At 38.9% G+C, this 24900-nt stretch overlaps 1 protein-coding gene and 1 non-coding gene across 2 annotated transcripts in view; both read right to left on the reverse strand.

Moving 5' to 3' along the window:
- Nucleotides 1-24286, reverse strand: part of IPO7 (importin 7) — a 32638-nt gene extending 8352 nt beyond the window's left edge. The window contains exons 1-19 of the mRNA XM_069857598.1: nucleotides 24081-24286; nucleotides 15279-15360; nucleotides 13574-13727; nucleotides 13080-13238; nucleotides 11708-11864; nucleotides 11070-11159; nucleotides 10546-10640; nucleotides 10339-10423; nucleotides 8737-8871; nucleotides 8125-8224; nucleotides 6982-7058; nucleotides 6547-6663; nucleotides 5696-5785; nucleotides 5008-5173; nucleotides 4483-4643; nucleotides 3513-3641; nucleotides 1255-1321; nucleotides 1050-1175; nucleotides 653-750 (exon numbers count right to left, since the gene is read on the reverse strand). Of these exons, the coding sequence (XP_069713699.1) occupies nucleotides 653-750; nucleotides 1050-1175; nucleotides 1255-1321; nucleotides 3513-3641; nucleotides 4483-4643; nucleotides 5008-5173; nucleotides 5696-5785; nucleotides 6547-6663; nucleotides 6982-7058; nucleotides 8125-8224; nucleotides 8737-8871; nucleotides 10339-10423; nucleotides 10546-10640; nucleotides 11070-11159; nucleotides 11708-11864; nucleotides 13080-13238; nucleotides 13574-13727; nucleotides 15279-15360; nucleotides 24081-24164 (2172 nt within the window). The 5' untranslated portion in view covers nucleotides 24165-24286. The remainder of the gene's footprint in view (nucleotides 1-652; nucleotides 751-1049; nucleotides 1176-1254; nucleotides 1322-3512; nucleotides 3642-4482; nucleotides 4644-5007; nucleotides 5174-5695; nucleotides 5786-6546; nucleotides 6664-6981; nucleotides 7059-8124; nucleotides 8225-8736; nucleotides 8872-10338; nucleotides 10424-10545; nucleotides 10641-11069; nucleotides 11160-11707; nucleotides 11865-13079; nucleotides 13239-13573; nucleotides 13728-15278; nucleotides 15361-24080) is intronic.
- LOC138721656 (small nucleolar RNA SNORA23) lies at nucleotides 5319-5500 on the reverse strand. Its single transcript, XR_011337587.1, has one exon. It is a non-coding gene; the product is annotated as a small nucleolar RNA SNORA23 (small nucleolar RNA).
- Nucleotides 24287-24900: the final 614 nt, after the last annotated feature.

Genomic DNA, 24900 nt, shown 5'->3' on the forward strand with positions numbered 1-24900 from the left:
ATATTGATTGGATAAATGAAGCCTAGTTGGCAACTACTTATAATACACAGGAGTTGAGAAGCTGAGCTAAATACAGAAATACTGTCTGAAAGTGACTGGACTGAGTCAGAACAATTGCATTCTGATCTCAGCTTTCATCACTAAATTGGCATGAACTTGGAAAAATAACTCCCTATTCCTATCCCTCCACTTCCCATACCTACTTGACTTGGTTTATCTAATAGATTTAAAACTTGTACCTTACATAAGGTATGTGCTATCCTAGCCATTAATGCAGCTACAAATTTCAGATAAAAGAAACCATCTAACATTTGTGATGTGCATACGCGTCTTTTACATGCCTGTATGAACAGTGTGTTATGCAAAACCTGAATGCACAAACCCCTGGGTTGTTTAATTTGCTTTTGTTCTGTACGATTTATTTTTCCCTCTTCGCAAAAGCATATACCAGGAATCTGATGCAACCTCTTTAAATATCTCTGCAATAACTTAATTGGTGGAATCACAGAGGATGTTAAATAGCATAATGTTTTAAGAGCAGGTGTCTAAATTCTTGAGTTTTACAGCCTGCTGTTGCGGAAAAAAGTACCCAGCTTAACAGTATATTACTTCAGAGATTACAGGCTTTATTATCACAAAGCAACCTACTTACCTTCTTGCACATACTGTAGACCATTTCAAGATACTTTGTGTCTGATAGAAGTGTATCTGTATCAACAGTAACATAATTATGCAAGAGAGGCATCATGTCTGTATTAAAAGGAAAATAATCACAGTTAGATACTGTTGGCATGTTTTATTAGCCAAGCTGTTAAAATCAGGTTGAAATTAGGTTAATTATTGTTCTGCTCAATGTTTGTCAAGATAGTCAAGATATCCAGTCATAGACGCCTTAGCAAAATAAGTTTGCCTGCAGCAACAGCAGAATAAAAACCTCAGGCATAACCTCACTTCAGTGATCTAACATTTCAATGAAAACGCAATTCACAGTTTGGTTGAAATCACATATATGAAGCCACCTGGCTGTCTGATTTATTTGTAATACTTACCAGTAAAATAATCCGAGCCATCCTGCTGAAAGACTTCAAAAACAAGAGGAAGAAGCTGCCACATTTGTGCAGAGACTTGTTGACATGTCAGACTATGTGCCAAGGAAAAGATCTCCTCATAGAACTCTACAACAAACAGAACCTGGGTGAATTTAATGCCAATCACACACACTTTAACAAACAAGCCAACAAAAGGTAAGCCAACCTAATACATGCTGCTGCAAAACTGTTCCAATAACTTGTAAACAGATCCCTTCCAGCTGCTGGGTAATCTGAAAAAAAAAAAAAGAAAGAAAATTTATGACCATTTGCTAAACTTTGGAGTTCAATTTCAACTTTTAAAATAAAATTACTCAGTTTCTATTTAGACTGCACAGTCTTCTAAAAGAAATTTAGATTTTTCACACTTCAGGGCACCAAATGTGCAAGAGCAGCACTCTTAGCTAAGAATTTGTAAAACAGATGTTAATACAAGGTGGGTTTGGGGCATTCTTTGAATACTGGAACAATCTTATTATAAGGTATCCTTTAAAAAGAAAAGCCTGACTTAGTAACCCTATGCAACAGTTCAGTCCCATTACAACACAGCAAGGAAACTTATCTATCGCAGGGGTACGCAGTGGAAGCTGCGGAAGTATCTGCTGGTTTGGAAAAGTGAAGCTTTAAAAAAGTAACTCCAAACCAAACACCAAACCACCTCCCAAACATAGCTTGGGATGTTCACACGGTATGTGAAAAATCAGTCTAAAGGCTGGTCTTTAGATTCGAACATTCTTCCCAAGTAATATTTATTACTCCCTGGAACCACTAACAATAGTTAAGCTGTTTAGGACACTTAACTTGCGTAGGCACAAGTAAGGGCTGAGTTTCTGGTCTTAACTAAGCGGAACAGGATTTGAACCTAACCAGCTAAATACCTTATCTCTTGGAACACTGGTCAGCCTGTGTGAGAAGACTCCACATGTAAACGTTTACTGGTCAACATTTTACATCTGAGTTACTCAGGACTAGCATATTGTTACACAAACATTTTGCTAAGATATCAAGAATTTGCTGACAAAAATCAAGTACATGAAAAGCCTGCTGAGCAGCTTTAGCAACAAGCAAATAAGCCCAAGCAGTCCTTCATTATGTTGCACAGCAGCACCAACCTCGGACATCCAGAATTCGTAACACGCTGCTTCCTTAGAAAAGTCATCAGAGCCTTAAGAGTACAATTTATTACTGAACTGTTTAGTCACTAAAAAATTAAAATGTATTTGTCAAAAAACAGTAGTCGACTTTGTCAAGAAGGCTTTTAATCAGCGATAGCCTTTTTGAACAAGCCGTACTCTGGACAGAAGTCTTTGCATTCAGTACAACAAAACTAAATAACAGAAGTTTTCATCACACAGGAGAATCATACAGTGCAGATTAGGCAAGTAAACAGAACTATCACTGAGCATGGCCACAACACCTGTATTTACAGACACTGACTGTTATAGAGACCAAACTAAGGCAGCAGAGTCAATGTTCAAAGCTAACTGAAGTTGATCCGTTTTCTCTGAAGGGCGGACCTCATCAAATCAGCTGGAATTTTCCAGCTAGGCTGACAGAGTTCCATCTGTTACAGACAAGTGGCTTGCCCTATCTGAACAGGAATCTGGATCTTACGGGAAATACTGCAACAACTTCTATACTTTATTACTGCACATACTGTGTCAGCAATGTGACCCACTGTTACAAATTTTGTATCAGAAACGGCGTGACCAGCAGGTCCAGGGAGGTTATCCTCCCTCTGTACTCGGAACTGGTGAGACCACTCCTCGAATCCTGTGTTCAGTTCTGGGCCCCTCACCACAAGAAGGATGTTGAGGCTCTGGAATGAGTCCAGAGAAGAGCAATGAAGCTGGTGAGGGGTCTGGAGAACAGGCCTTATGAGGAGCGGCTGAGAGAGCTGGGGTTGTTTAGCCTGGAGAAGAGGAGGCTGAGGGGAGACCTCATTGCTCTCTACAACTACCTGAAAGGAGGTTGTAGAGAGGAGGGTGCTGGCCTCTTCTGCCAAGTGACAGGGGACAGGACAAGAGGGAGTGGCCTCAAGCTCCGCCAGGGGAGATTTAGGCTGGACGTTAGGAAAAAATTTTTCACAGAAAGGGTCATTGGGCACTGGAACAGGCTGCCCAGGGAGGTGGTTGAATCCCCTTCCCTGGAGGTGTTTAAGACACGGGTGGACGAGGTGCTGAGGGATATGGTTTAGTGTTTGATAGGAACGGTTGGACTCGATGATCCGGTGGGTCTCTTCCAACCTGGTTATTCTGTGATTCTGTGAAATCTGTCGCATGCTAAGTACTTTTCCCGTTTTCTGTTTTAAGACATTTTTGTCTGGAAAGACAGTTTCTCAGGTAACGCCAGGGACAATGGAATTACAACACATTTTCAGTGTCTTAGACAATACATGTTAGCTTTAAAGCAATTTTTGCTTACTTCTTTGTGATCTTCAACTACACTGAGAAGTGTATCAATAGTATTTAAGATGCCCATTGCTGTCACTGCTTTGTCATCACTGCCTTCTTCATCTGGTCCAGTCTGGATCACCTGGTTAAATGTCATTGCCTGCATGCAATAGCAAAACAACCCATAAGTATGACATTTATCAAGGACATGCTTGGAGAGGAACAACAATTGTGACCATCTGGTGTTCTACACCATTTAAGGAGCACTTCTGCAGAGAAACAGGTATGAAGGCAACTGCTCCATCCCAGAGTTTGGGTTCAAAATTGATAAAATGTGTATACAAAGCCAATTGAGCCGTTATCCCTCATCCATTCATGAATATAAAAATTACATTACTTGCCATGTGAAATAATACATTTTCTACAAATAAGTTTTTCTGACAGAAAGTTTAAATTGGTAGCTGAACTAGGCCAGACCCCCTTGCAGACATTCACAAAGAACAGGCAAACAATTCTTTTAATTCCAAGGCGAAGGCCTTCAGTAGGGAAGAAGTTGCTAGATACGGCCATTCAAGCTCTGAAATTCTTCTGCAGATTCCATTTTATTTTCACATTACATACAACTTAACATTATTTGCACACCTTTTTTTTTTAAATTAAAAATCTGCTATTAAATTCCCCATTTTAAACCAGAAAACTTAAGTCACACTATAGAGAAGACTTAAATGTGCTACCAAAATTCATTATTAAGGCTATCAGGAGAAAATACGTATAAATATTTCTCAAACATGTCTACAAGTGTTCTTAGAAATTTCCATTTAGCTCAAGTTACGAAGTCACTTTTGAGAAGAAACAGTCTAAACGTGGAAAAAAATTACTTTTATCAACGCACTTAAGCAGACCAGAATAACAGTAGCTACTGATTGATGGACAACTTGCTTAATTTTAAATACCAATCTTTCACATATTAAACACCTCCCTGAGTCACCAAGAAGTCTTACCAAATGCTGCGTCATTTCTACTGCAATTGGGGTAACTTCTTCACTATATTCACAGATCATCTTCTGGATCACATTAGTAAGATCATCATTTTCAGTCTCTCTTATAATATGAAGTAAAGCTTGCATTACAGGTCTAATGAACGGAGTAATATATTCTTTAGCTGTAAAAGTAGTGAACATATTTGATTTTACAATCTTGCAAAACTACAGTATCAGTATAAGAAAGTCAATATATACTCTATCAATGCTTTGGCATTAATATGCCAAAACCACAGTTGGTATAAATCATTATAACAATACTACCATTCAGAACAAATTTTCTATAAAAATGTTTACCAAGAGGATCACAGTGAAACTGTTGTTATTTATAAAAAAATTTTTTTCAGCTGGAAAATTACATTAAAGTGATAACAAGTTACAATTGCAAGAAGTAAATTTAACATCAGGAGAGAAGTCTCCCTGATTATCACAGTATGAATACCTATTCCATTAAAGCTTGCTGTAGCTTTAAAAAAAGAGGGCTACCTTTCTCTTGATTACTGATCAGAACTTGAAGTGCTATTGCAGCTTCCACTTTTACAGGCAATTCCCTATCATCTATCAGACACCGTCTTGTGAGTTCTAAGGCCGTCTGGAGATTCTGGTCACTCTTAAATTTGACTTCACAAAAATAATGAAGAACCCAACAAGCCTGAAAAAAGACATTGAACAAAAACAGTTACAAAATCTATGAATAAAATCATGGACTATTTGTGTATTCACAAGCTACGCAAATTATTAAATCCAAAGTACAACTACTGTGGAGTAAAGATACCATAAAACATTTTAAGAGGTGAAGATGTTTGAGAGTGTGGAGGCTGGCCAGTGGGAGGCTTGTCTTTCAGACATCACTAGACCAGTACTATGATCTCAAGTTCATCTTTGGCCACAGGTTTTGTGTGAGCAGTACAGTCTAAATGTAAAACACAAATAGACAATACCACCAGTCACAGATGGAAAACTATGCACACAGTTCTGCAGCCACTTAAAAAAATATACATTCGTTACCTACAATCACACAAAGACTGACACTAATTTCTGAAATAAGCATACAATTTATCACAGAACAGCAGGGAGAAGCATATTTCTTAAAGGGGGGAAAAATAATGAATACCCCTGAACTCTTGAGTTGGAAGAGACCACGCATCTCACAGTAAATCTTACACTTTCTTACCCGCGCTCTCATGTAACCCAGCTCGCTGCTGAAGAGAGGGAACACATGATTCTGCAACATATATTCCATTTGATCTTTATATATCTTCTTCTGCCAGAATACAAAGAGAAACACATCAGTTTAAAACTTTATGTAAAGATGCACTTCTAGTTCAGTAAAAAATGTTCCACATGAAAGTGTGAAGAGCATAACAAAATCCTCAAACTTTTAAGCTTCCCTTTTATTAAAGACCATTAAGCAACAAAATCCCATAATGAATTTGAAGCCTACATGCACTTTTTTAATTTTCAGTCAAAGTAGTGACACTTTTTTGTCATTTTTTGACTCCTACAGACACCTTTCGCTTGGCTCTACATTACTCTGGTATCAAAAGAAAAACTGGTCAGGGAAACTTCTCAGAGCTCTGGTCTGAATATAAGCCCATGCCCTGCACCTTCTTTCACTACCATTCTAACTGAGCAAGGTTGCTAGTTTCACTTTATTTCCTCACTTTTACGTACATAAAAGATCTTGTTAAATCAAGTCTCTCACCAGATCCGCAAAAAAAGGAACATAGTTAAGTGTAGCACAGGTAATAGTGTCGCAAAGCTTACTAGAAGCAGAGAATTTAAAGGAACTTTAAAAAACAATCAGCTGAACTTGAAAATGTCCTTTAATAAAACCTGTGTAATAAAGCTAAAAACAAAACCAAACCAGTTAAGTTCACCAGCTTTAAAAATCTGGCAGTGATTCCAAAACTTGTAAGCTTAAAAGCTATTCTCATTTCTTCTAAGACACTATATATGAAAGAAAGGAAACGAGGCGGGAGAAGGGGAAAGAACCAAAAGAACCACCAGATTTATTATGCTTACTTTTAGGAGAATTTCAGCCAAAGAACCAATCATATGTAAAGCACCATCTTTCTTCCGAGGATCAGCATTTGGCTCCGTAATGTGCTGATAACAAAAGCCCATTGTCTTCTGCAAGACCTAGATGGCAGGTAAGGTTAGTCAAAATATTTCAGTCAGTCATTTTAGGTGCAATTCTCAGTGCTCTGAAATGTTTAAATCTTTAATAATCTGCTCCAAGTCTGGAACTTGGATGTTTTATGCCTTTGTTATGAACAAACTGGCAAATAACAAAATCAAAAACAGACCAGTGCAAAATAAATGAGAGGAATGATAAGTTTTAGTATACTATGATACGACATAGGAAGCAGAAAGTAGAACTTTTATTAGTTCTTTCAGCAAACGGAGACTAGAAACTAAATGTAACTAACATTAAAGTAAAATCCTTGAATAGCTTACCTCTTTCCTTTTACTACATGATGTAAACAGTAACGTCTGAGCAGCAGTTGTTGGAGAAATGAAGTCTTCAAATACATCTATTAAGTAAAGATAACAGCTAAAAAATTTTGTTCCTTTACTACAGTTAATGATCTTACTGTTATCTAATGACTTAATATGAAACAGAGAGCAACAACTTTCCTTTCTTTTCAGGTGGCTATCACTTCCTTACCACAGATATTCCAAGACCAAACAACAGCAACAAATAGTTGGAGATTCCTGATACATGTGTTTCACCTTTACAATCGTCACTGGGCTCTACCTGCTTTATTTGAAATTGTCTCTTCCTTATTTTTAAGGTAAACCTTTTGCAACAGTTGAAGCAGGCAGCAGTCAATTTCTGACAAAAATGTTAATTGCTGTATAGGCAAGTACACAAGCAATTGAATTAAAAATGCTTAGTTTCTTATTTCTCTGCAGATTAACAGAGCCTTGTCTAACAGCTGTATGGTTTACAGGTCAGCCTCTGACCTGAGGGATAAGAAACTCCCAAATCTATCAAGATTCCTTGTTCTAGCCACATAAAAGGAAGGAAGAATTTGTTCATGAATTCTTAATCATCATCTTTCTTCCCCAGCCTGAAAGGGCTAGGCAGACTAAGGGTGAATCCCAACAACAAAGTAGTAAGTGACAGGAGGTAAAATTAGACAAGTCCGGAATGCTAGGTTTACTTCATAATGTTTCGTTTTCCATTACGGTAAATCTCTTCGTAACTATGCCACATGTGAAAGATCGTAAAAAGTCTGGTGCCTGAAATGTTCGCTGTTCTATAACATAAACTTTTAATAACATGAAAGTTCTGTTATTATTGATAGCAAGAACCGGACTGTTTGACTTATCTACCAAAACATTGTGACCGTCAAAATGAGCTACTTTTTCAAGTGCAGTCACCTGCGTCATTGTTGACTGTCCTACCTTACTGGTCATTTCCACCAGTATATCCAAAATTTAACTATATGAACTTATATTAATTGGATAATACAAACGGTTTTTCTCTTTTTCCCTCCTTCTAAAGATTAAAGTCATATCTAAATGCACAAAACACTAAAAATCCCGTCTTTGTGCGAATTCATATTTTAACCTGCATAGATTTCAAACTCTCACCAAATTTCATGCGAATATATTCATACGGATCTTCCTGCCAAAGCTCTTCGTCAGCATCTGTATAGCACATCAATGGGAAAATAACATCTTGGATAATTCCCTGCAATCAAAAAAAAGTTGAAAACAGGTGAGCACCACTAAATCAATCTCTACATTCTGTCCTGTATTTCACAGGTTTTGTATGTCCTGTCTCTTGTCAAACAATATAACATTCTAAAACCACTTGAACCTACTGGATTTTATGTGCTGCCTTACCAAAAAAAAAATGAAAAAAATTAAAGAGAACTTGACTTAAGACAGAGCTTCAATAACATACAAGCTATTAGATTTGCTTTGGGTAGTGGTACACGGAGATGATTCAATGCCATAAATTCTGTACTTATCTCCAAATCTGTTGGTTGCTCCGTTATGCTGTAGTCCTTAATATATTAAAGCACTAAGGACTGACAGCAAGAAAAGCAATTAGCTAGCCTTGCTCACATACCAAGATAAACTTCAAACAGGCTTAAACTCTTTCCACCAGCAAGTTATAAGAGGTCCCTAAACAGCGTACAACAAATTGATGAATATAATACCGATTTATTTAAGAATTAAACCCTGAAAATGGTTTACTTGAATATGAGGTTTCAGATTCTTCCAGGTGACTGCATGTGACACTCCTTGATTGATGTAATTCAGAGTTTGCTGTAGAACTCTAGGAGCCATGTACTGCTTTTCCTTGTATTGATACAACACCTTCAGCAATACCTAGAAAGATCAGATCTTGTCAATAGCTTATACTCAGCGTAGAGTATTTAAACCAGAATTCTACACTCCCTCAATCCTACATAAGAACCTCTCTAAACCCACCAGAAAAAAACTTTTTATTCATTAATTAAAAGGGGTACTGACTAATCCTTCCACTAAATGCCATTAACCTTCATAACAATTTGAAGCTCCTATCAGGAGCTTTTAAAAATACAGTCCTTTAATGAGACAAAACACATATGCTAATTAATCACCAATGTAGCCCAAGTGATCTTTCCCTCTGAAGTTTATTATTTCATCTTGCTACTCTCTGGGGGTAAAAATTCATGCCTAAACACTCATACGGTAAAATCTACGTTCAGGCAAGAATCAGTAGACTGTCTACACGCAGCCTCACAAGAATGATACTGTATGAAGAATGTGTCTGAAAAATGATGAACTAGTCTCTCTCTCCTTTGCTTTCTGGCCTCATTTCTTCTCCTCAGGTGCCATCCAGAGCTATTCACAGGGATTAACATTTGTTAAAGTCCAAGGCTCTCCATGAATAAGGATGTGAAATGGACACAGGACCATTCCTAGTAATTATAAATTCCAGTTCACTGGAAAGTTTTGCATTGTTAATGCAAAGGAGCTTCCTGAAGCCCAATCCAGGTCAGTGGCAACACTGCATCTTCAAGAGCAGCAGCACCAGCTGAAGAGAAATGACAAACGCCATTTCCAGGGTTTCTTTTAATTCTTCAAGTAAAACAGTGTTCAGAAGAAATCTAGCACTAAAAGAACTGAAAGATGCATCAAGAAAACATATCAGGAAAATGACTCATTACTTTGAAAAGTAATTACATGGATAACATTCGCTACACAAGCACTGAAGCATTTCTCCCAAAGGAGATGCCTCACACTCGAGTTTAAAGAGGATGCATTCACATGCCAAGAAAGTAATCATTTTACACTCTAGGCACATTACTAGTCCTCAAAGTTTAACTGTCCATGATTAAAAGCCTCTCAGACTTATAGAACTGTCTGTTACCCCGACCTGAGCACAAAGTTTAGGTAGCATTAGATATTGACTTAGGATTGGAAAGCAACAGAGAGCAAGTGATCAGACTTGCAGCTGTTTCAAAGATTATCAAAGAAGACATACGTTAAAATTCCTATTTTAGTCTCTCGTGAACTAACTAAAAAGGAAAACTATTCTCTGCAAAAAAGTATCAGGTGTCTGTATCTCACAAAATCAGTAAGACATAAATACATGGTCAGACCAACATGCTTCTTGAAGTTAAAAAAGTTAAGGACGTTAATCGTTAGAGTCTAACAAACTGGTAATAAAATTGAGTAAACACGTAAACAACTCTACACCACATTTACTTCCTTGACGTTACGCCTTAAATGCAGACTTTCCTAAAGAAATTGGGCAACTTCTAACTCTGAACTTATCCTAATACACCCCCCACATTCAGTGTTTCTTACTTGCTGAACACCAACAGCAAATGCCTTCAGGAACACTTCAGCAAACTCATTGTACTCCTTGGAAACATTACCAGGGCTTCCATACCTAAAATTAGAAGCAAGCATGCAAATTCAAGGGCGTGGCAATATTACTGAGTTTAATATTTGTTGGTTTGTTTTGTTTTTTGTTTTTTTTTAAAAGAAAAGTAATGATGGAAGAGAAAATACCTCTCAAAAAGTCTAGCTAAGATATGCAAAGCCCATTTCTTGCATTTCCACCAAGGCAACTCTGGTCTATCATCTTCATCAACTTGAAGGGTTTCCTTTAAGGAAAATAATAATAAAAATATTATTTACCAACTATGCACAAAGAATTCAAGTAACATGCATTTTGAACAACTATATAGCATATTTTGCTTTTAACCTGCCATTTGCACTTCTAGCTTAATAGACGTATAAAATACAGCATATCCAAAAGTAAATCCTGTGAAGTGTACGGCACAAATGGTCAAGAAATTTTTGCAACAAGAAGCCAAAATATGTCGTTCTGTAATTCGAAATCAGAACTCCCATACAAGCTATGTATTTTAAAAATTTGTCTAGCCTGTTTAGAGAACACCCTATTTAGCTTACAAATTTATTTTCCTAGCACCTATTGAAGAGAAACTGAATGCAGAAGTAAACTAAACCTTTCCATTCTAATGAACAGAAAATATTTAAGCTGAAAGACAAATAGTCAAAAAGCTACTTACAGCTGGTACATCCCTATCGACAACAGTCTTCAAGATTTCCATCCATTCAGTCAGGTTTTGCTGATTTATCAACTCCAAAGGTAATGTGTACTTATTTAAAAAAAAGCAAAATAAATTTATTATAAATCAACTTGAAAATGTTACTTTCACAGTTTGAATTTTAGCTTTTTCAAATCTTGTCTATCCTTAGCGATCATGAAAAATCAGCAAATAACTTGGAAAACCAGGCTAAAGACCTTATCACAGTTTAGTCTATACCCTCAAAGGTGTTAAGAGGTCTTCACTCAAATTCATTCTGCTTGTGCAATGCCAAGATGCTACTTAAAATGATGCTGGATTCCACCATCTGTCACTCAAAACCTGATTTTTCTAACTGGATTTCTAGCAAACTTTCTACCTTAGATAGAACTGACACATGCTGTTCTCTAATGCCAACCAGGAACAGCGCTGTAGGAAAGTACAAGTACAGCACAATCGAGCATACCAAAGCCTGTGATTCACACCACAGCTAAGTAGTAGGGGAAATGATTCAGATGTAATCTAATACTGTTAATATTCCTGTCATTTAGTATTTTAAGGAAAAGCATAACGCTTTAAATTAGATCACTGATCAAATATATACAAAGTTTATTTGTTACCTGGACAAGGGCATAAAATATTTTGAAGATCTGTTTCTGGATGAGGACAGACTGATCTGATGGATCATTCAAGAGCTGAATGAACCTGTCCTTCAGAACTGGTAGAAAATGTTGCATTGCAGCTATCAAAGGACTCCGCTCCTCTGGTTTCTTATACCTTTAGATGAGAACAAGCTAGTTTTGTACATCTTTCAGGTAGCTTTTGAATTTTACAAGTCCACCTTCCCCCAGTGTAGACACAATTAGGTTATATTACAGTTCATAACTACGGATGATTTTTTAAAAAACTAGCCATTTCTTATTTCAGAATTTCAAATAAACCTATATCCAGACAACAGTACAGTTAAAAGGCAAGTTCAAAAACTGCTGAATGTCAATTACTCAGCTATATACCCACATTAGTTTTCTGCTGGTGATGAACTCCTGCCAACTTACTCTCTTTGAATACTACATCATGTTCAGCCACAACATTACTATAGTGAAAAGCAACCAGAGCACTACAAAAACTGCAAGCCAAAAGCTACCCGTTTATTGACAAGAACAGCAAGTGCTGGGCTAGTCAGTAAAATGCCAGGAAGACATTCAGAGTTCACAATTTATCAAAGTATTTCCAGAAGCTATATTACCTCACTGAGATTGAAGAAAGTAAACCATGAGGTCTCCAAGGTTACCACTGGTGCCTCTCACATGGTACCAATTAATTTGCCCAAATGTAACAATGTGATTAGGATACAGGCTTCAAGGCTACCTGGCAGACTCTGAGGAGGCTTTGATTGCAGCTCGCCTTGACACAGTGCCTTGGACCTTCCCAAACTGGTGACAGTCCACCAGTTCCCCTATGTGGAAAGTAAGGCTCTATTTCCTCTCTCAAAACACTTCAAAATTCCTGAAAGGAATTGAAGCTGCATTTTGAAATCTTTCCCCAACTTTTAACTTACAAAGAAGAAAGTCCACAAGGACTATAGAGTTGTTACAGCAGAAGAGGATCTTGCCCATACTGGTGATGGCAACAAGAACAAAGTAAAATATCACTTTAAGGCCATACTGCTTTAATTTTTACTTAAGCAATTAAAACTATAACACTCCAGGACTCTCGTGGGAGATTTTTGGGTTGGGGGATTGGGTTTTGCTTTGTTTTGTTTTTAAATAATATTTTTAGCAGACTTTTCACTAATATTAAATATCAGTGCTCAATAAGCCTACTCAATCTGCATGGCACGTTCTGTAAAAACTACTACAGAACACTGAGCTCCAAAATTCTGTTCAATAATATAGTTTCCTTCCATTTTCTGAACTAGAAACCGAATATACACCCAAATGTATTAAGAAATATCAAAATATACAAGAATATATTAAGAAAACCCAAACTTACTCATAGTTTTTCACAAGTTGATAAAGACAGAGAAGAACTCCAAGCCAACAAGCACTGTTGTCGGACTGAAGGTAAAATCCAATTTTCTCCACAACTGCAGTCCAGCGACTAGGATAATCATGCTTGATAACATGGTGAATGCAAGTGGTAAGCTGTACTCTGGAAATCAAACACACAATGATTAAATAAGTTACTAATGCTGTTTTAGTAATATTCTCGTGGTGTCGAAACAGCTAATATTGCCCAAACTTAGACTTACTTCAAGTTTTGTTTAGAAGGTTTAGGTTCTGTACTTTCTGCTTAATATTCTCCATTTCAGGAACTTCAAATTTCTACAGGCTGCATAAGCTGAAAACTGGTTTTCCATCTACAGTAATTCTATGCTTAGGACGACAACAATGCTTAGCATACAGGTGATCTTAGTTGCGTAAAAAGCTCAATCAACCAAGTGTCAGAAGCCACAGTCAATTCATACACAGATTCAAACTCCCTACCTGATCAGCTCAGGAGAGTGAATGATGGCTTCTACAATATTTTCACGAATACAGTGTTTATCTTCTTCTGGGATGGAGAAAGGTGGAATCTCTCCTGGTGCAGTTTCACGATTTGGCCAGTACTGGGTTACCATATTTTTCAAGTAGATAACCCCTGCGAGACAGAATTTAAAGGACAAAAGTGACTGAAATTACCATTTCATTGACCATTTCTGACTAGCAAAATCAAAATACACAAACCATGCAAATCATTAACCTAGTAATTTACTGGGTTGACACTCTTTTACCCACTTATTGTGGTGTCTGTATTTTTATTTCTGTAAAGAATGTGTTTTCTATAAAGATAGTAAACGTATTGCTTTTATCTGCTACAGAAAATCAGTTGTGAAACTTTTTAGCAACATACTTAAGAAAAGCTTTTTATAATTATTTTCAGTATTTTCACTAAAACAAAACTAATCAATACTACTGACTATCCAAATTGTCCCTTGCAAGGAAAAAAAAAATCCAATTGAGTTTGTGATACAGGAGCCAACGCTAAAGAGAAACAGTGCTCTGTTACATCAAGGTTTCTGGCCACAACACTTTGTAGCAATCAGGCTGCTGGCACAAATGCCTGCATTTACCATTTGATGAACAAATCCGAACTGCTTATGTGGCAGAATAGAGACTACAGCACTTGGAAAGAAAAGGGCTTACAAAATGCCATAGGAAATCTCAAATTACAAAGTAATAACAACATTACGATTAATCTATGTACAAATCCGTAAAGCAACTTCTCTTCCTAAATTTCACATGCACCTTCTGAAAATTCAGAAACCAAAGGGTTTCTGAAAGGATCTGCAAAGGTATGAAACACTCAGCAGATGTGTGCTGTTACAGGACTGAAGTGATGCAGACTTCATTCTGGCATGATAAATCCCACTGAGGACATTAATTACCTTGCACAATAGGCAATGCTTGTAAACTGTGTTTTATGAGTTATCTTCGCTCTCTACAGACTACTTTGGTTTCTATTTGGTTTACATTGAGGATGCATTTTCAGAGGCTGTTTACAAACTCCGCCTTTTTTCGCACATTACACATGTTAGGCAGTAACTCCGAGTCATCACCTGACTGGTACCCCCCAGCAATAAGATAAAAAGGCATGTTAGGCTTAAGCTACAATTTAGAATAATCCATTATGTGGAAGATGCAAATAAGCAACCAAGATCACACTTCCTGAATGATCAGAAAAAAACACTGAAGTATTGCATCAGAAACCTCTAGCAAGTAGTCATAGCAGCTTTAAGGTGATGTTCAGAGTTGCTAATACTCAATATCTGATTTTACTGATAGCTTATGTGCAAACCAGCAGGGTTCCAAAAGACAATTTGTTTTCTTCCACTTAAAATGCATAGAAACATTAGTATTAGTAGTTCAAGGTTAAATTAGATCCTTGAACCAAGCATACTAGCACCATAAACCATTCTGCTTCTCTAAAGATGATTATTCATGAAAGACAGAGGGAAGCAATCACTGCAGAGCCAGCCACCTTTTCTTTCTGTCTTTCCTATTCAGTGTATGGTGCCAGACGTAGCTCATGACAACTGTAATTCAAATGACTCCCAACTTTTGTGTATTCAGAATTAATAGTACGTGGATTTGTACTTGTGTATATGCACCCTTAAAGCAGATACAATTTAAAAAAGGTTTGAAAACTTGCCTGCCTGTCTCACTGGTAAATCCAGTTGCTCGGACATGGTGATCTGAAGCAAAGTTGAAACAAAATTCACTGACTTATGAGCCTGAAGAGGGGAAAAAAAAAAGAATAGTATTTAGTCACAGTTAAAGTTTTAGAACACTCCCATTAGGTTTTACAATATCTTTATGATGATGTAATGCGATCAATCGAATACCAGCAATTCAGCCAGTTGAACAGCAGTCAGCTAATCATCCAAAGCATGCCTAAGTTTCACAATCCTTTTACGATGAAGACAGCACTAGGGAGGAAAACAACCCTACCTTCTAAGGTAGTAGAGTTGAAGAAATTAAACAGGCTTCAGGAATCAGCCTTTTACAGTCAAACTTCCTTCATTCAGAACAAATACTTACTCAAAAGAAGAGTATCTAAATAGCCAGAAAACCCCGAGCACAACAATTTTACAGTGACCTCTAACAAAGTATGAATCCATGATGTAATAATCTAAGAAACAGATGGCAGCTATGTTCTAAAACTGAGCCCAACCTTAAGCAAGCCTGTCCAACGCACAGTTCTTCTTTCTGATAAAAACCTTCAGGTGACCATTTACACATTACTGCAGCGGTTGTCAGGATAATGACTAAACAGTAAACCAGCTGTCTGGACACCCACAGGGAGCGACATCCACAGAGCAACAACTTTGTAAGGACTTGCAAGAGTTCACTTAAAAAGGAAACCAAACATGTTTTTTCTTACATTGTGAAACATCACTGATACGCTAAATGTTATACTGTATTTTCAATAAGCAGAAACTAACCTTATTAAAGCACCCTTTGTCCACCTTTCCTAAGCATCAAAAAACTAGAGACATTAAATTAATTTTGCTGGGAAAAGCAAATTGTAATCCTTAAAAAGTAAGTCTACTTTTTTGTAACCGGAATACAAGACAATTTTCTTCATGGTCAAGAGTTGATGGACGTGCGTTGCAGTGAGTGAAATGCCCACTTAAAAAGTTACAAAAGGCAAAAAAAAAAAAATCCACAAGGGTGGCCAAGGTCTGGAACAGCCTGTCCACAGAGGCTGGGAACCTCATCCTTTGAGATGTTCAGAACTCAACTGCATGAGTCCTGATCCACCTCACCTAACTTCGAAACGGGTTTGCTGGGGGGCCAGACCAGGTGATGTGCTGAGGTCTCTTCTAACCTAATTATTCTGTGATTCCAATTGCTAAGATTAATTTCTGCTTTCTCCTCATCGACCTGTCAATACTGTTTCATACATTCTTTGCAGCACCTCTGTCAAAGACAACTGCATCAATCTACATAAATTAACCTGTTAAACTCTCAGAAAACCCCTCTTACCTACTTATTACCCTCTGCATAATGCAAATAAATTTTGGTTCAAAATTTGGTTCAAAAACCATAGAAATTACATTATCCACCTACCAAAACCAAATAAATATCTCAGCTACTGCAGCAAAGCAAATTAACGTCATAAAGAGAAACAATCAGAAATTATCTTTCTATTCTTTTAGCAGGACCAAGAGTCTTTTTACAGCATGAAACGATACCAACAACCCTCCTTAGTGCATAACACTGCCCAGCTCGCTTCTACTGTACCAGGTTTCTCTCCAACCTCAACTCTCCCTGGCAAGTGTCTCCTACACATTCTAGCGTTACCAGGTGTAAAACGGACAGCCTGGGACTTGACATTTGTTCATGAACGTGTACTAAGATTTGATTAGCGTAGCTTGCTTTTATCTCCTGTTATTTAACACTGATTTTAAGTGAAGAGATGTAAGAATCTCCCTAAAATGTTAAAGCGTTGTTGTACGTATTCATCTTGTGCACTGAAAATCTACAGGCTACAAAAAAACCACAGAAGCAACACTGGCATCTGGTCCAACTGAAACGTTTATTTGTAGAGTGCGTTTTGATGCACTGGAAATAACTGACTATGCAATACCAGCCTCCTCCAACAACCCAAAAGTCCTGAAGAAGGAAATATACTTTCAGATTTTAAAAAGTATTTGTTTTCAACTGTCAAGTAATTGTCCAATAAATACATTGAAAATAAAATCTACTTGTTGGTATTAATTTCTACTACAGCTCCAGGTCCATAAAGTTCCTTCTTTTAAGTAACCTTAACAGACACACTTCTGCAACACGCACCACACGACACTAGACTCTAATTCAGCTCTCTGTTCAATTCTATGCCTAACATGAATGTCAGCAGAATTACTCCTGTACTTCAATGTGTTATTTCAAACTTGCTGAAGAAAGCTTTCAGTTTCAACTCACCTACAAAATAAGGTCACATTACAGTCTGCATAAAATGGACTTAGAAGAGCAAACTGATGTCTTTCCACAATGACCATGATAAAATAAAACAGCTACCTTTTTGACAGTAGAAACCTGCAATGTATTTCCTGTGTGCAAATTGAAGTGCATATAATCCTAAAATTTTAAAAATTAAGGATTGCTTTTCTTTTTTAATAAAAAGGGACAACTGTCTTGAAGTAAAGTAACTCTAAAAGGGACATCTCAATAGAAAACATGCAAGTTGCTTAAGAACTATCAATGAAATAATGAGAATGGAAAACAAGTGTTGCATCTTAAAATAAAAAAGTGACAAGAAAGTAGACAGTGTACAGAACTGCCCCACATTTAAATTTAAAATACCAAATAATAATCTTTACTTGGTTAAAAAGATCAGGACTGAGCCTATGACTGTAGCAGAAGCTCCGTAGGAAAATTCGTTATATTAGTTTGTGGGAATAACGTATTCTCACTGGATTCTCTGAATTGTAACCAATTTTAAAGGATAGGACCAAAACATCTATATAATTATTTCGTTTCTTAAAAAAATCCAACAAGTACCATCTCAAGCACCAGACACCAACCAACCAAAAGGACAAGCCATCTTCAGTGGTTCAGAGCATAGTCAGACTAGAAAAGAAATGTGCTTTTAATACAAGATAGCATATGTAAAATAACATATCCTTTCCAAACGAGGTTTCCTCTTAAGCTATTCAGTTCACGGCTAAACTAATACTTCCATGCATTCTGTAAAAAATATAAAAGACTTCCAAACTCTTTACAACAACCCCCTACCCACATCACTGAAAGGAAGGTGATTCCAAAGAAAGTGAAATGTGGGGAGAACGAAGGACAGCTATGTGAAGGCACGTGCATACTGAATGATCAGATAGAACCCCAGGCACCACAGTAACTTGTCACTCACTGCCCTGTTTTGCTTTACTATTAAGAACAACACCAAATGTTTTGTTGGCACCCAGAAAAAAAACCCCTGAACTTAAAATAAGACACCCGCATAGGTGCCAATTTTGTACCTAAAGCATTAAAACAATACTGAACACACAACCTTTCCAGTTATTTTGTTCTTTAGTTTTTCTACTCTCCAAAGATGGTTGCCCCTCAAGACATCATGTTCCTCTTCAGCAAAAGCACCGCTAAAAAAAGCAATAAAAAAAAAAAGCACACCTATTTTAGGTACATATTCTATACAAATACTGGCTTTTGATGTTAGTGCCTGCAATTAGCCAGAACACTTGGCTATACAAAAGGTGAGCTGCAAGTAAGGATTCATTAAAAGTCTACCAGGGAACTATCTGAACACGGAGGATCCTGCTGGCCCAAGCCTGCCACAGTCTCCAGAAGAGCCAGATGCACTGATGTCACTTCAGGTAAAGCCACTGGCAAGTAGCGTCATTCTACACAGACGTCCCATGGCTCCAGCATGCGAGAATTAAAATTAGGATTTCACTATGGTTGCCACCACATACCCTAAACTTCATGGAGAAGTGAAACAATTCTATGACTTTTGACATCAGTAAAACTTCAACTGTGATGGAATCTCTTTTCGTTTTGTTTTTTGTTTGTTTGGGTTTTTTTCCCAGTTACCATTGTAGTCTTCTAAATTGAATATTTGTTTTACAAGAGTACTTGTAAACACGGAGCAAGAGAAGAAAAGACAAAGTCCATTTCCCAACATGTAAGTCAACCTGTCAAAAAAAATCAAAACTACAACTCCTGAAGTCCTTCCCCCTTACAAGTTCTCCAACATGCCGTGTCACTGGTATGACTTTGTTGTCCAAGAGCGAAAGAATTCAGGGACTTTTCCCGAGAGCAATCTTTGCTATGCAGCCTCGGTAGCTGAGGAATTTATTCTATCACACCACAAACATAGCACTCCTGTCTGCTAATAGCAATCACTGTTCTAGAACACATCTTCTTGAATATTTCACTGCAGTTCTTCCTAGCAGAGTTGGTTTGTTCACTATGTGCTAAAACACACTTTTGAGAAAGGTGTCATGCCAGCTTCATAACCTGAATTATGAATGCAGTCTGAAGTGAACATTAAAGATACCAGTTCATGTCATATGGACTACCAACAGTTAACTAAGATATGGAAAAGCACTTTTTCCCCAATTATGATACTCACTGAAGTCAGTTACGTTCATCCTTAATATTAGAATTATTCAGATCTCACACAAAGCCTGCATGCCAGTAAATGATAAAAACAAGAAGCTTCATCCCAGGTAAAAAGACCTCTGCACATTCTTAGATGGTAAGAATTTAACATACCACAACAGACACTACGATAGGTACCTCATTTACTGTCATGTAAAAAGCAAAACAACAGGGTAATACTATAGGCTGCTGAGCTAGAAACCTAGGCTATTCACATAGTTATTCAAAGTAGCACACATTTAAATAAAGGTTACAATTTACTTCTTAAAGGAACTGAAAAAACACAAACCAAATGAATATTCTCCATTCCAATTCTGAAAACAATCTACATGCAATTTTTGATCTAGACCCTAACAGGACTAGGTGAACACTGCTACTACACTGAGAAGGAACGGTTTGGGTTTTTTTTATAGAAAGGTAAAGCCAGGAACTGTAAGGCCACGCTGAGTCAGCAAACTGCCCTGTAGCACTCTTTCAGTTCTTTTTTAAGAACTCAGCAGTTGTGGAAGTCGCTCTGACCTCAGGTTTTTGCAAGCTACTTCTGCCACCTCTCCTGCAGCTACAATGTGTGTGTACAGCCAGTTTAAGGTCCATAAAAAATACACACATGCTTATGAGATCTTGCAAACATCCTTGATGTTCATTTCATCTGAATACTGTCTGCAAGTTCTGAAGCCTATTCTTCTGTTCGCAGAGGAAAAAGGAACGTGCTCTTAGCAAAGGCCAGCTAAGCAGACACAGTAACTATTTGCTAAGTCATGAGAAAGTGCCCAGCCACCCTGTGGCTAGGATTTTACCCTGTTCTGGTTAACATGCATCAAAAAACTAACTTCTCTCTTCCTCATAAAGACAAAGCTCCTTCAGTTCCTTACTGCCCTCAAAGCGATTTTTGATGTTGGACCAGTCTCAACACACACACTCAAGACCATCCCTCCCCAAAGCACCTCTCATCTATCACACACTAAATTATATGAATGAAAGATATGGGAGGTGAAAGCAATCAAGTGTTTTGGGTAAGAAGTCATACTCAACTTAAAAAGAGAACCCACGATCCAATAATCAGAGCCAGGAGAGCCATGCTCTGTTCTTGTTCTTACTCACACTACAACATAAGCCATGAATGAAAACCGCATTAGAAAAGGTTTAAAAAAAAACAGACCAGACAACACTATAAACCCAAAAGTAGCCAAAACATAGCACCTCAGCATTGGAAACTTCTGGGTGAAAGTCAGTGCGTACCAGGCAGTTTACTTCTTCCCTTTAGACAACCCTTCACTCCAAAGCTCCCAGTAGTTAAGCGTCCAACCATTTATTTCATCACCACATCGTTCTGACATTTGTACCTACTAAGCAGGCAATGAAAAACACCAAACCCTCCTGCATTCTGTTAAACTTACAGTGTGGTGTCTAGCCAACAAGCTAAAGCATTTTTCCTTCCCCTGTCTCTTATGTTAGAGCATAAAAAGCTTAAACATAACTTCTAGAAGGCACCTTTTCAGCAGAGCAACAGCATAATATTTTCCTAAACAAACTCTGTCAAGCTGTGACTTAAAAAAAACAGTTGTTGGCAATTGGCAATTGCTTTTTTGTAAAAAATAAAATTCTGACAGAAAAATTAGTTGATAGTCTAAAAATATTTCTTAATAAATCATATTCACTGGGGTTAATCACAGATACTTACAAGACATGCATAACAGTTGATTTATAAGTTCCCTGGAATTACAATAAAGAAACCTGCAAGGAAAGTATTATCTAGTGACTGTGTCTTTATAAATATGTTGATATTAGAAGATGTAACTATGCTGTGTCTTATTTTCAGAGTCATTCCATAGCTGCGTAATTAAAAATAGCAATTTTCATCACCATTTCTGGGAAATACTTTCTACACGCAGTACAAAGACTGTTTCAAAAGGCAACAGCGTCTTCTTGAAGAGTCTGGTTTTAAGTCCTTGTAAAACAGCTTTTCCCTCTAAGAGAGAGACAGAGACTGGCAAACATCCCAGGGTACACGACCAGCCGCAAATTACATGAGAAGCTGTCACAAGAGCTAGCAGCATCATTCCCTGTAACTTATTTTGAAAGTGAGGAAAGTAAAGCCAAAGAGACTGAAACACCTGCATTTTTGGAGCACATTTCAACTCCAGAAGTTCTCACAGCATTTGATGTGCAGGCAATATAACCTGATAAAACTTTGTCAAATGAAAAATAAAAGACAGAACAATTAACGACCCAGTGAAAGTGAAAGGAAAAATAATAAAGCCTGGAAAAACCAAGAATCATACACCCCAGTTCCCTTCTCTAGTCAGTGGAAGCTCTGTGGACTTATAAGCATATGATGAAGACAGATTGCAATACTTAACTCTTTCTTTAATTAGGAATATCAATTACTGATTGAAGCATGTTCCTTTCTGATGGGAAGTTGACCACTCTACTGAAAACGTCCCATCAGCTCATCAGAAGCACTTCAGAAAAACTAAAGGGACTAAAAGGTCAACCAAGGACAACTATTAATTTATAAAAACACTTGCATATGCCTGGCCATGTGCAAGAAAAATGTGCACTACTGCATGATTTCATCTTTACAGAGAAAAAAGATGCACATACATTATCAACTGGTAACATAATTGCCCTAACAGTTAACAAATTTAGGCCAGTATCCTGCAAACAAATGCATAACTAACTTGAATAAACCTATGCAAAACCAAGACCATGCATGCAACCAAAGCTACATACATGTACGAGTGCTTGTAGATTTAGGGTTTAACAAATAGTTTCATCACAGAAGTTCTGCAAAAGATCACTGAGGCTGCATTTCCAACAAATAGATTCTTACGTGCTGGTTCAATAACGGCTTATGTTTTTAAAGGGGCTCAGAAATTTGGATTTTGTATCAATTTAATATTTGTGTAATGCATGGTAGACCTTGATGTTTTGATTCAAAAGTGTGAACAAAAGCCAGTTGCGGTGAGGAAGATCCTTCAGGCTACAGAGTTAGCCATTTGCCGAAGACCTCGACTGGCAGAGAACAATTTCCTGCACGTTCAGCAACTCAACACCTGCAGAAAATAACTAAAATAGATTTCAAGCAAGTTATTCCATATAGATATTGACATGCATAGAACACAAAAGCTGCATTTCAGAACCAACTTAAGATTTCCTATCCCCTAGTGCCTTTATAGGCAATTACATTATTTTCACTTCTGGTTTAAGTAAGAAAACACTGCAACACTCTTGACCAAGGTGCACAGCAAAGACAGCTGATTACTTCATACAAACCTGAATTAAATAAGTAGCTTTAGACCTATCTATTTCTAATGCATCATTATTTGCCATTCACTTGTTAAATGACATGTAGAAATTCCGCTTAATTACACTTCTTTATAATGTGAGAAGCTATACCTCTAGTTTTTAATGTATTTTGTCAGGCCTAAAGTCTGCTGAAGGGGCACAAAGAGAAACGTTTGTGGAAAAGGCCAACTAAAGGCACCACTAGAACTGCTAGACGGGCTTTTCCTCCACCTCCTCCATCAAGTTTCACTCGGAGAGGAGATGATAACACTTAAACACCTTTATTTTTCCCAAAATGTCTGAAAGTCCCGTGGCTGTATCTCATCGATAAGTAGAAGTTTGCACCTACCAGGTGCAATAAGTGGAAAAAAAAAAAAAAAAGCTTTTTCCAAAACTGAAACCTGTGGAACTAGGACCTGCTGATTTTGTCCTATCTCAGTATAAAACAAACGTAGCTTAAGAAGACGACATATCTGAGTTGGGAAGCCTGTCTTCCCTGTCTCTCGGGCACGTGTCCATACTACACCCAGAAAGCACAGCTACCTCGACAGCGCTAATTCCCGACACCAAAGGATTTATACGAACCCCTAATACCGCGCTGCTATCAAATTTATATCTGAACTCAGCCCAGGCAGCTTTTACACCGAGAGCCTGCGATACTTATAAAGCGGCGGGGGTACCGCTGCCTCCTACATTCAAAGGCTGCGTTTGGACGGGACCAGGTCCAGCCGCTGAGCCACGTCCTTGTATTGATCACCCTGAGCAAGAAGACAATGGAGATAAATCTCCCACCGAGGGGAAAAGGGAACGGGAACCTCCTTTCTGCCGCTCGGCTGCCCCGCCCGGCCCCGCTGCCATGTGCTGGGGACAATGCGAGGCGGGAAGGGGCCGAGGGCGAGGGGAGACGGGGGCTGAGGGAGCGGGGGTTCCCCCGCTCCCTCAGCCCCCGTCTCCCCTCGCCCTCGGCCCCTTCCTGCCGCGCTGCCTCCGACCCCGCCGCCCCCTCCGGTCCCGCCGCGGCCCAGGCCCCGCCGGGCGCCCTCACCTCATTGAGCTGCCGCTCGGCGGCTTCCCGCAAGGCCGGGTCCATGGTACCCCGCAGGGCCTCGATGATGGTATTGGGGTCCATGGCGGCGGCGGGAAGAGGGGGAGGCGGAGGGCCGCGCCGCACCGTGCGCACATGGACCCGCCGCCTCACAGCGGCCGCCGGCGCGAAAGGAAGGGAAAGCGCCAAGGGCCCGGATGGAGCCGGCCCCGCCGCGCCCGCCAGCACAGCCGCTTCCGGACGCCGCGGGGCACCACGGGAAATGTAGTCCCACGGCACACGCGTCAGAAAGGGAGGGAAGGCGCTAAAGGCCCGGATGGAGCTGCCATCTCGCCACGCCGCTTCCGGTCCCCGCGGGGCACGTGGATCTGATGGAAGGTCGGGAGGCTCCGCAAAGGGATCTGAACAGGCTGGACCGCTGGGCAGAGTCCAATGGCATGAGGTTTAACAAGGCCAAATGCCGGGTCCTGCACTTGGGGCACAACAACCCTGTGCAGTGCTACAGACTAGGAGAAGTCTGTCTAGAAAGCTGCCTGGAGGAGAGGGACCTGGGGGTGTTGGTTGACAGTGACTGAACAGGAGCCAGCAGTGTGCCCAGGTGGCCGAGAAGGCCAATGGCATCGTGGCTTGTATCAGAAACAGCGTGACCAGCGGGTCCAGGGAGGTTATTCTCCCTCTGTACTCGGCACTGGTGAGACCGCTCCTCGAATCCTGTGTTCAGTTCTGGGCCCCTCACCACAAGAAGGATGTTGAGGCTCTGGAACGAGTCCAGAGAAGAGCAACAAAGCTGGTGAAGGGGCTGGAGAACAGGCCTTATGAG

The sequence above is a fragment of the Phaenicophaeus curvirostris genome, chromosome 5, assembly GCF_032191515.1.
Source record: "Phaenicophaeus curvirostris isolate KB17595 chromosome 5, BPBGC_Pcur_1.0, whole genome shotgun sequence".
NCBI lineage: Eukaryota > Metazoa > Chordata > Aves > Cuculiformes > Cuculidae > Phaenicophaeus > Phaenicophaeus curvirostris.